This window comes from Anopheles moucheti, chromosome 2 (assembly GCF_943734755.1).
Source record: "Anopheles moucheti chromosome 2, idAnoMoucSN_F20_07, whole genome shotgun sequence".
Lineage (NCBI taxonomy): Eukaryota > Metazoa > Arthropoda > Insecta > Diptera > Culicidae > Anopheles > Anopheles moucheti.
The window spans coordinates 25,330,854-25,343,351 of NC_069140.1; the positions used below are offsets into that span (position 1 = coordinate 25,330,854).

The following is a 12,498-nucleotide window of genomic DNA, read 5'->3' on the forward strand; positions in this document are numbered from 1 at the left end:
AATCCTTTTTGTCTGCTGTCAGTGTTTTGCTTCCACAATTTTGCACAAGAAAAAATGTGTTTGACGTTTGCAGTGCAGAGGATATTTTCCTCTTTATTGCTGCTGAAACTGGAGAACTAGTATGCCGTGGAACACGTGTCAGGACCACTAAATTTGCGCCCTTTTGCGGAGATTGTGCTACAGAAGAGTGTCTTGAAATTGTTGAAATTGTCCGTATTAAAATTTGCGTGTTGTAATTCTGTCGAGCCTCGCGAATTGAGCATCTGCTAGCAGAGAACAGGCTGTACGTGAGTGTGACTGATAGTAAACAAAAGAAATTTTCCCCTTTCACTGCACGGGTTTTTGCAGTCTAGTGCAATCCGTCGAAGAACATCCACCATCGATACGCAGTAGGCAGTGTGTCACAATGGAGAAGGTGAAAAGTGTAGAACGGGCAGCCATCATAAAAAATCGCCCAAGCAATGAACAGAAAGCGGTGGCTGCCAACGGTAGCCCCGGTTTGAACAGTGACGGAACACAAGCGCTTCGAATGCGACCCTCACAGCTTTACCATCCACACGGTCAGCAGACGCTGGGAACAGGACCACTCTCGTCCGATCGCAAGACCCACACCGTACAGCACCAACAGGATCGCACTGAGAATGAAAAGTGTAACGAGGACACAAACAACGGCGACAGTGGCGAGGACGAGCAGGAAAATCAATACTTCTACGAGGATGAAATTTTTTGTCTCACCCCCAAAAATGGTCACGTCAAGTTTGGCCTGGTGCTCGACAACTACGACGAAAGCGAAGAAGAAACGGCAGAGGAAGATGCACCAAAGCGGGGTGAAATTCGTGCCTGTTGGCATCCGGATGGACACGAAGAAATCATCAAACAGAGAAAGGTGAGCAGCCTGCAAATATTAGTACACGGTTCGCTTTTACTTTGAGCCAATTTGGGGTGGTGTCGGTTAACTGTGTTTTGGTGGATTATGTAATTTTCCTTTCTAATGGTTACTTGCCTTCGTTCCATTGCTTGCAATGCACCTTTTATGGCACTTGTAGGTAGGCCTTGCCGATAGGACACTAATGCCGGGTGATGTTGTGCGTCGAATGGTTCCGGGTAGAGACACGCAGCGGGGCTACTGTCACGAGATAACCGTTAAGGCAGATCTCCGTATCATCGGCACCAAGCACGTCATCCGTAACGTGCCGTCGGATCGACTTCGGCCACTGTTATCCCTGCCTAAAGATAGTGCAGTTTGTCTTGACTCATGGGTCGGCAGCACAAAGCAAATTATCGAAAAGTTAATCCTGAAGTAAGTTTTTCCTTTTAATGCTGAATACTTCATCAGCTCAAAGCATTAACCCCTGTGCTTACTCCCAATTCAGGTCGTCCTGTGGATCGCTTGTAGAAATATGTCCTGCCAGCGAGTTAGGAATGTTCCGGGATCATAATATGCGCTTCCGGCGAGGATTCTTTGCCGAACCATTATTCTATCCAGGACAGCAGCTGGTAGGGCTTATGAGCGAGCTGGCCAATGCCAAGTGGCTCACCACGTCGAACGAGATGAAACTTTCACGCAAGAATTACATGTTGGAACGAAAATTCACCGTCCAATCGGTGGAGCTGCAGGGCGTTTCAGTCCATTGGCAGTGTAAGGTTTCGACCGAAGATCTAGAACAGAAGCTGTCCGAAGGGGGCAGCTTGCAACAACCACCAGAATACATCAGTAAGGAGGATTTGAAGCGGTTGAAAAAATTGAATCTCTTCGAATCGTGTATGCTGCAGATAAACGATAAAAATTATCTAAAAATAGAAGAATCTGATGTTATTTGCTCCAAGCAGGCTTGGCGCAAGGACATGAGCGGCAAATATCGGGAGCAATTGTCGCAAGAGAGCAAAGCGAAAGTAAAGCCAATCAAAGCTTCAACCGCAGAAGAGGAAAAGGTGACGAAATCATCTAAATCGAGCAACGTAGATTCTAAGCTGACGGTTCGCAGCGCTGGAAAAGAGAATGGAGGCCACGGTTTCTCAACAAAGCTCGCGAATGAGGACAGTGATGAAGGATGGGAAACAGACGAGGAAGGTGAACAATCGGACGGAGCCGCATCGTCTTGTTCGGTTACATCTAAACCAAGCCCGAGAAAATCTCCCTTGCTGGCGAAACGTGTCTGTAAGCTGAAACGTCGGCAGTTGGCTGGAGAATTTAGTGGTGATCGATTTCCAGCAGCTGGGGATGAAGTGGTCACTGAGGCGTTGGTTGTTTATAGCACGGCAACGGTCGTTTGGCAGGATGGGACGATCGAAACGAATATTCCATCAACCGAACTTCGTCCGATACATCACCTGGATGATCATGAATTTTTTCCAGGAGATTTTGTGCTGGCAGGCAATACCGATCCGGCTAAAAATCCATCCTTCCGGGATTACGGTGTCATACAGGATGTAGATCATCATGGAAGAACGGCCCGTGTTAAATGGTTCAGTACGTACACGTGCACATCAGAACCGCAGCCAACATACAACGGTGAATCGGAGGTCAGTGTGTACGATCTGAAAGATCATCCAGATTTCCAATATCGGCCCGGGACAATCGTAATTCGTGTAGCTAACTTCACCGGCGAAGATGGTGTATCCACCGCCGGTCAGGTATTGGACAATTACCCGAACGGGATGGTGAAGGTATGGTGGGTGGACGGATTCGTCAGCATGTGCTGGCCGCAGGATATTTTCGAGGTTGGACAATACGATTCGGAGAACAATTTCTGGGGCAGCGTGGGTGATTCAGATGCTGATTCGTGGGAAACGGAAGCAGAATCGTGTCACTTTGGTGACGCAGATGAGGAATCCCCATCGGTAATGCTGAAACCGCAGCTAACAACAAACCTCGAGCGGGCTCGCGTAGCAATTGCACGGCTCGAGGAACTGTTCAACATAAATCCCCATCTACAAAACCAAGAAATTATGAAAAAGCTTATGATGGTTTACAAAAAGTGTCGTTTCCTTGATCGACTGATGAATACGAGTTTCTTCCACGAGCGCCATTTTATGGGGCTGGTAGAACGGGTACGAAAGTCAAACAATCAGACAACGGTCGAACGAATGCAGGATCAGAAGAATCGTCTGTTTAATCAGAGTGCATCCGGTTCGAAAACGTCCACTCCGACAGCCAATACACCGGAGGCAGCAAAAACGTATCCCTTGCAGAGGGTTCTCTTCAGTCCGAGCACACCGAACAGTCCGTCGATCAGTAGTCCCACCGAAAAGCAGGAGGAAAACGATAATGCCAACTATAACGTCGGTATCGCCAACATGGAGTTGGACTACGTGAACATGTGCATGAAGATGAACGAGAACGCGGAGAATGATCTGAACAATACAAGTTCTGTGTTCGATCTAGCCGAAGGTGGTCCAGGATGCGACAAGCCGGATCAGGAAGATAAAGAAACGGGTGAGCAACTGTCCCGGGAGTGTGTCGCGGCACGGTTATGTTCGCTACTCAAGAGTCAGCTCATAAAAGTGCTTGAAGAGATAAACGAACGTTACGGGTTGGAGGATCCTTTCAAAGAGATTATTTCAGTTGTAGAGCTCAAGACACCGACACTTGCCTCGATGCCACCCTCTTGGACACCATCTCCTGCCGGAACGCCGGAAATTCCCGGTAGTACTCCAGACCCGATAGCCGCAAGCTCGCCAACCGTGGCAGGCATGGATATGGTACCATCTTCGCCGTCTTGCGCTGTATCCGAAAGCTTCCAGATAATCGAATCGTCACCAACTTCACACAAGTTTCATCTAACAATTTTTCAAACCAGCAACGCACAAAGCTTCTACAAAGCGGTACAACGAGAACATTGGCTTTTGCGGACGGCTTTACCACCAGGGGTGTGGGTTAGAACGTTTGAAGACAGGCTAGATTTGCTGAGCGTTATGATCGAGGGTCCCAAGAAAACGCCATACGAGGATGGTTTGTTTTTGTTCGACATTCAGCTTGGGCTGGATTATCCGCGCGCTCCACCATTGTGCCATTACATAAGCTACTGCACCGATCGATTGAATCCGAATCTGTACGAAGACGGCAAGGTATGCGTTTCACTGTTGGGAACCTGGTCCGGTAAAGGTACGGAAGTTTGGGGACCGTCTAGCACGCTGCTGCAGGTGATCGTGTCCATACAGGGATTAATTTTGGTTGCGGAACCATACTTCAACGAGGCAGGATATGAAAAGCTTCGGGGTGAGTAAAGGTTGAAGAATCTCGAAGAAGCATCGTTCAAAGTATGTTTTCAAATGATTGCTTCTTATTTTTAACTCATCCAGGTTCACAGCAGGGCAAGGAAAATTCGCGTATGTACAACGAAATGGTACTACTGAAACTGGTGCAATCAATGACCAAATTGGTGTCGAATCCACCGGAAGTGTTCCGTGATCAAATTTTAACCCATTTCCACGCGTGTGGGCACCGCATGTATCATCGACTTAAAACATGGATGGAACTGTCCAATGATTACAACCGTCGTACTAGTGTTGCAGAACAAAATGGTAATTGTTTTCAAGGATTTCTTTAAAGAAGCGGTATGTTAATTATTTATAATACTTTCCTTAGAAAAAGAATCAATCGCATCTTGTGATTCGGATGCTTCTCAACTGAAAGGTGTTTCTTCTCCTGTTGCCAGTCAGGATGATACAACTACCAAGGACGAATTACTGTCAGAAAACAGTGATCCTAGTGTACCGCGGCCAGAATTTCCGCTCATTCCAGCAAGCCGTGGTTTTTGCCTCACGCTGACCGGTCTTTTGGAAGCGTTCCAAAAGCAGTTGCAGCAGTTAGCAACTTTGCCGGCGACACCACTATCGGACGGTAAATAACAACCAGAATTAGAAAGAAGTATGTATTGTTGCTATGGCCGATATTTTTCGGCAGGTTGTGTTGTTGCGGTGCCTCTAGTTCATACTGCGAACGCAGCATAAAACATTAAAAACATTCTGCGACACGGAACACAGGCACTAAAGAGATAGCTTTAACAGATACAACGTTGCATAAATGAGTACGCACCCCATGAATATTATTATTATTAAACCATTTTACATGATGTGAGTTTTGCGATGGCACGAACATTTTACAGCGGCACGTTTTTGTTACTTAAGAATGAAATAATTATTTTGCACCAGTGACTGCAGTGAACGAATTTACAACATTTGGTGGAATTTAAAACTTGTAATATTCGTTATTTCATCATATGCCACTGTTTTGGTATTCGTTGCCAAACACTCTATTCTGCAGTCGCCAGGCTTATACGTTTTGTATACGTTTGTTTGATCTTAGAAGAATCATTCAGTTCCATGTTCGCACATATCACGGGTCATATTCCTTAGCTTAATGTTATGTAATGATATTTTTATATAAATAAGCTCTTTAACGCTAAATTATACATTATATGTTGCTGTCATCCTGCCAGTTTCTCCGATCGCGTTACAGTATTGATTGGCTATGTGTTGTGTCGAAATATGTTTTGCAGCTCAGTAGATCTGCGATCTGCTTAAACCTATGATCTGCTTAACATATGGCGAGTACTCCGTTACAGAATTAGTCGATTCTTTTTCTTCCAGCACATGGAAGAAAATTGAATAGGAAAAAAAGTCTAAGCATTCCATACAAACGAGCTGCAACGGGTAGCTATTGCAAAATAGGGATACTGTTTTGTAAATAGCACTGTTGGTAATGAATTGGAGAGAAAGTTTAAACCCGAAATCTCATACAATGCTGTGCCTATAATTAAATCAATTACAAACTAAACGTTCACCGTACGAAACGAAACGCTAATGCTCACAACAAGAAGGAAAAGACGTTCTATTGCGTTGATGGCGTAATTTGATCTGAATTTTTAATCCTAGTGAGGGAAAACTAATGAGTCACCAAAACATGAAACGAAATCAAAACCAAATGCTCCTAAAATTAGCATTAGCTATTAGCAAAGAACAATAACTTAGAAACTAGCAGAAGAGTAAAAAATACAATGTTGCAATGCACAACTCGCAAATGAAAGGTAGAATTGTTAATATTATACTTACCAACACCTAACATATATAGTTCTATCCGCGCGAAAGCGAACGGTGGCAGGAATAATTACATAAGCATGTGAGCATTGAACATAAATTAATCCTATGCGAAACAGCTACAGGCTAAAGCTGGATTCTAGCTTATCACCATGACCAACACCAGGTATCTGCATGACGACCCCGATACGGAAGCTCACTGTTGAAGCTGCCCATCAAGTTCCTTTCGATTCGCCTACCCCTAATAGAGTTGGAATGGCATAGTTCCAAACATCTTCTACCAAATGCAATAAGCTATACCGCATGCGGCAAGCACATAAAATTTGAACGCACATGAAAAGATAGAAGATAACCGTGTACGCTACAGTGAAACATCTTTTAAAACCACAATCCGAGCCCTTTTAACGGACTAGCCGTGAAGCCTAGTTAGCGCCTTTGGGAGTGTCGATCGCGGTATGCGCAGTTTGCAACGGTGTTGTACAGCAGCGCTGAACGAACTGTGCGGTATTGATAAACGAAACATCTTTTAAATCTACATTGGCAGTTTCGGAAGCAGTGTGTATTATGTTCCGATGCCAGAGCTACATGCTTTAGCGGTTTTCAGGGTGGCTTGATCGCACTATGCCAATGTAAATTGGTGAAAAATAAAAGATTGCGAAGGCAACGTAAAACAAGACTGTGTATCATGAAGAGTCCGGCCCGACGTAGGCGTAGGAGGAATGAAGGAAAGATTTGCAGAAATCGGGGAAATATTTTTCTTTATCGATATCGGAGCCTTATCCGAATGAGCGTGTACCTTATCATTCAACCCGCTACCTACTGTTACGTATTACATGAAGCCCGGAAAGGGCTGCTTTAACGTGAGTATTTTGTAATTTCTCGAACCAAACACCCTGTTTGTATATAACAACTAATTTTCATGTAGCATTTTGTTTTCATAACGTTTTCCCCATACCAAAAAGTCACTTAAATGTTTCTATTTAGGGTATTTTTTTATATGCTGTGCAGTCAAATCTATTTACATAAATGTATCTATTTAAAAAAAGGGCCTTTTGTTGCATTCAGATCCATTGGGACGATAAGTTGGTGGTTTTGTGTGTGCGAGCAAATTGATAGCATTGCGTAAAGGAGGCAGTGGTTGTAAGAAAAGTAACAAATTTAAGCGTATCAACTTAGCGTTGAAAAGGAATGGTTTGTCGCGACGCGTTTGTCGAAATTCTTGCAAAAGCAAAACCGCATAATGTAATAAAGTGAAAAAAATGAATTCAAACGGATGTTTTTCAGTAGTTTAAGGATTTCAAGGATGGTTTCGAAATTTATCCTTCATTTTAGTATGTTAGTATCTAGTAAAAACTTCCAAAATTACAATAACGTGAACAAGAGAACATTTTTGAGAAACCAGTGTTATGGAATTTAAAACATTTAGATATTGATTTTGATAAGGTGAAAGTTTCGTGCTCAGAAAGTTATGTTTGCTTTAAGTTAATTGAACTATGATTTAACTGCAATTATACTGTAAAGGAATTACTACCAGTAAACCATCTTTAATTGACCGGTTATGGTATCATCCAGTCATAGTCGCCCCCTGTACATTTGAGCGTACTGTTCGCCAACCGATGAACAATTGGATTAATTCAACTTCAAGCTGTGACTGACAATGAAATTCAAGAGTTCGTTCGTTATGATCGTTAGGCGCAGCGGGTAACATCGAACGCAGCAAAATAGAAAAAAAAACCGCGTCAAGAAGCAGTTAACTAACCGGAAATGGACGGAGTAAGGAAAGCGAAAGCGAAATCACCAGCGTAAGAGCAAAAAAAAAAGGCACTCCAGTGCAACAAAACGTTGATTCTGTTTTCAAAGCATCATTTAATAATCCGCGTTAGTACATATTGGATGGTGTGTGTGTTTGTACAGCATGTGCCTGCAAATGTTGCAGCAGTGATGTAGGATGGACGTACTAACAGGGGCCGGCGATGATGGTGAACCGGGCGCGGGTGCGAAACAGAAAACAATACCGATAATAAGCGCATCCTCGTCCGCGGAAGATGCGTAAGATGTTACGTCCTTTCGGGGGTGGTTTGTGTGTGTGTGTGTGCGTGTGTGATTATTGTAATAAATTAACTGAGCCCACCATGGTGTTTCGGTACGGTGTTGCTAGCGTATGTAGGTGTAGGTGCCCGTATTGGTGTGCCGGTGGCTGCGCTGCATCGCTTTACTTCTTGAGCGAAGCAATGAACGGCTCCAGCAGGAAGATCAGCTCAACCTGTCCCTCCACATCCAGCTTGTCCTGGGCGAGGGCCTCCTTCGCCGGCATCGCGCCAGTGCCGAGGGCGAACATGATGTCATCCTCCATGGTAAGGGTGGCCTCCGCCGCACCGTCACCCTCCGTCAGCTTGACAGCCTTCAGATCCAGCACCCAGGTCTTCACGACCTTACCGTTCTGCTGAATGCGGAACTTGTAGATCTGTTGCACCTGACGGTTGTTCGGGTCGATCGTCTCCAGGCGCTTAGCGATACGCTCGAACACGGGATCGGACTTGAGGGCCATTTTGATGATGGGGGGTGGTGTTTTGACTGCGGTTATCTTTAAAGAAACACATCATAGAACGCCATCATCAGTAGGCAGTCGAGCTAGAACTCCTGTACAGCACTCTGCGCTCACAGCAGTGTGTATGGCCGGCACGTAAGCACAGACAAATAATGATTCTGCCGGTAGTCACTTTACCGCTGGAACACGCTGTTCGCGGCAAACGGCGAAGAATTTGCCGCCCCGGGAGCACACACGCTTTACTTACCAAGAGCTGACGGACACTGGGCGGTGGACAGTACCAAACTGATGAACTTGCCGCTGATGAACGTTCCTATTTAAACACAACCCCTTTGCAACGTGGACGAAATGCTGTGTGTAGGTAGCCCGAGATAGCAGAACATAGGCCCTGTAGGCACGGGCGGAAGGAAGAGGCACGGGTGGTCAATGCGTGTGGAGAAATTGTTCGCGTTATCATAGAAGGGAGAACCACGCAGAGAATCTGCTGCACCGATCCGGCCAACCGGGGAGCGTATGCTTAATTCGATAGATTAGACTACACAATAGCGGGCGATAGCGTCGGTGTGGAGGGTGTTTGGTGCGAAGAAGACGTGCGGGTCCAACGCAGGGAACCACGGGTAGCTTTGGGCAATGGGATGCGCGTCAGTGTGCGAAATATGACGATACATTCTTCGATGATCTTCGACCCTTGGCGGGAAGTGCATTTCAGTGTGTGTGATGTCGAGCCAGACCGGGCCGGTTACCGGGTTGTAACCGGGGTCTTTTATTCGTCTGGTGCGTCCAGCAACGTGATGGGAGAATGCATCTGTATACTAGGACAAATCTTTTATTATAAAGACTTCAATAAGTTTCAGAAAGCTTCAAGTTGATATTCCTTTCGTACAGTTTTGCCGAATTTTTCTATTTGTTTTATACTTTGGATCTTATTGACTCATAACCAAATTTTACCTTACACCCTCATCTTTTTAACAAATTTTTCACAAATATCAAACACTCTATTTAGTATATGATTGCTCATAACTGAATAATCAATCGTGAGGAGCGATCCAGTCGAGATTTGAAATTCGACCGCGTGTGTTGTTGTGTCACACTTTCAAGTCAATGCTATCCTTAAGATGTGAAGTGTCTTACTTACTTACTTATCCGGCGTCATCGTCTGCCAATCCATAATCACTTCATTTCAATTTGGGACTTCTCTGTACATGTGGATGAACTAAAAGGACTTCACGTCCGATGACATTCTCATGACGTGACCAGCCCACCGGAGCCTGGCGAGTATACACAGCTGTACGATAGAAAGAACTCATCATTGTAGCGGCTCCCCCATTGTCCTTCCACACATACGGGGCCAAAAATCCTTCTGAGCATCTTCCTCTCGTCAGTTTTGGACAAAGTATCAGAGGCGTATGTGAGTACTGGAACTATAGAAGCTCTATATAGTCTCAGCATCGTTCGTCGCGACTGGTGTTTTGAGTAGAGAAGTTTCCTTACACTGTTGAAAGACCGGTTGTCTTTTGGTAATCAGTCTGTTAGTTGTTATAGCTAGTACAATGTATATTGCAAGTCTTCCTGATTTTGTTCATACTATTTGCAATAATTCTACTATTTATCCGATCAACAGCTAGATAGGACACAGCGAGACACTATTGCTCGGTAAGTAAACTAACCAATTGTATTGCACATTATGTAATATCTGTTAATATACAGTTAATTCATTCTTACCAAACCCTAACACACTTACGTACATTGTTACCGTTCATATACTCTTCTTTTCGTAGTCCGTAAAGTAAGGTTCTTATTTAATGATTTTTTGTCTCTTCTTTACGCTTCTCTTATTAGTCGCTCTCTTATAAGTAACGAAAAAAAAACAGCCGTCATAAAGTGTCGCTGATTCAGGCGAAGGTGTGGAACCATAAATCAGAATCTAAAGTCTGCCGAAACCACGATAAGAATATAATGTGCCGAAAGTACACCGTCAGAAAATCCGGTTAGTGATATAGAGAGACTAGTCATTTTAACTGGATTTTGCTTATTTTAATGTGACCACATTTGTTCAACGGTACATTTTAATGCATTACTGCGTGTATACTTCAATGGTTAATTCGGTACCGAAATTCAAACATCTCGTACCAACTGCGTGTGCCGCAACATTAATACATTGGGGTGTTGATCCTAAGCCACCGGTTTTACACAAGCCCGGCACGATTAGATAAGCTTAATGCATAAGAAACAAAACATCACTCATTTGCCAAATAAGTAACTCCTAATCATACGGTTTAGCCAGCGCGTTGAAGTTAATTATCTTTTCAAACGTATCGGTACTGATTTCGCATGTTTCTAGTCATACTTTTTAGGCTGCAGTTGCTTATCGGGCCCCAATGTAACTGCATCGCACCGAACGTACTCCACACAATTCCGATCTAACTTCAACCATTACTCAGCTCGTGCAGCCAACGCTCGTTCGATACGAGTCAAACATTCAGATACGATCGCACAATCAGCCAGGAGTTGTTTATCAGCGGTGCACTAAGCGCTATGGGGTTTGGACTTAGCGGTGTGCAGATAATCGTATCTGCACGTTGGCGTCCAGTTTTCGGTTTGGCCGTTTATTTAACAACACAACCCATACAGGCTTCCCCCAAGCCCGGTGAGATTAGTGGATGGATGTGTACTTTGACCAGCGCATTTATTTATTCGTTCCATGTTTGTAAAACACCTCCGACATTTGCTTTAGACACTTGAGGCCTGATGGTTGACTAGTAAATCGTCAATTAATGTTAACTTTCATCTGATAATTGTTGTGTAGAATTTTAGTTGCTCTCTCTTACTAGATGTATTCTTAAAACTGCAAGCCTGAACTTTTACTATCACTCGTTGTTCTTGAGCATTCGTTTCTAGTTGCATAGCCGCAGTAGCTGCATTAATAACCTCTAAGAAGTTATCGAACACACTACATCTAGCAGCTGTTAAACCATAAATCTATCACCAGTGGTAAATTACAGAAAGATTAGTTTAATTATGATATCGATCTTTGATTACACCTATCGTATGCTTATATGGTAAAAGTGTTATCACCAGCGATTGATTGATTAGTTAAAGTCTTATTTACTGTTGTATGAGGGGTTTTTTTGTCAAAAAGATGCTCACTCATGTGTTACACAATGGCAGATTGCCAGATTAATGCTGATTACACTGATAGGTGAATGGTGGTTATCGATAATAGGTTTCATATTGACAGTAGTACATAGTTTTATATACTCTTTTAAGATTGGCTTTTATTTTCAATTGTTCTGATGTTGAACACTTAATCAATTGTCTAAGTTCAATCAATTTTCACTTTTTATTAACTTTGATAGTATAATTCCAATATTGATATTTGTATGTTTTTTTTCATTCAATAATAACGGCCAGGCCATATTGCTTATTAATAAAGGTAACTTAATCTACGAAACAATTCACATTCATTTGAAGACATTTCCTTCTCCAAGCAGTGAAACGTTACCTTATCACGGGTAAACTCGACCGTATGTTGTTTTTATGCTGATGTAAATATTAAAAAATATATGAATGTTTAGTTAAACAATCTTGGTTCAAAATTCAAACTTATCTGCCGTAAATGTGATGGAGTTTATTTAAAAACAATTGAAAACAAAAAGATATGAGGATGCATATGAATTGATTTCAAAAATACACTTTCGCTTCTCGTAATAGATGGCGCTAGTGTTTTCACGCGCAACAGTTGTGGTAATATTTACAAAACCCTGCTATCGTTATGTTGAATTAATGATAATGTTGATTAAATCTACAACATACAGGATTTCTATTTTATGAAGAAGAATTTCTTTTAAACAAAATGCTTAACTATCTCGATTACTCCTGTAACAAACGGTTTTAAAATTAGACAATTTTAT

General features: G+C 43.1%; 2 protein-coding genes across 2 annotated transcripts; one reads left to right on the forward strand and one right to left on the reverse strand.

The window, feature by feature from the left end:
- Nucleotides 1–99: 99 nt before the first annotated feature.
- LOC128297112 ((E3-independent) E2 ubiquitin-conjugating enzyme UBE2O) lies at nucleotides 100–7,293 on the forward strand. The gene is made up of 5 exons (XM_053032682.1): nucleotides 100–886; nucleotides 1,047–1,300; nucleotides 1,374–4,219; nucleotides 4,303–4,524; nucleotides 4,589–7,293. Exons 1-5 carry the CDS (start codon nucleotides 407–409, stop codon nucleotides 4,849–4,851), a joined length of 4,065 nt encoding a protein of 1,354 aa, XP_052888642.1. The 5' UTR covers nucleotides 100–406; the 3' UTR covers nucleotides 4,852–7,293.
- A 598-nt stretch (nucleotides 7,294–7,891) lies between these two features.
- On the reverse strand, nucleotides 7,892–8,862 carry LOC128297192 (uncharacterized). The gene is made up of 2 exons (XM_053032792.1): nucleotides 8,835–8,862; nucleotides 7,892–8,623 (listed from the first exon to the last, which is right to left on the reverse strand). Exon 2 carries the CDS (start codon nucleotides 8,585–8,587, stop codon nucleotides 8,252–8,254), a length of 336 nt encoding a protein of 111 aa, XP_052888752.1. The 5' UTR covers nucleotides 8,588–8,623; nucleotides 8,835–8,862; the 3' UTR covers nucleotides 7,892–8,251.
- Between the last annotated feature and the right edge of the window lie 3,636 nt (nucleotides 8,863–12,498).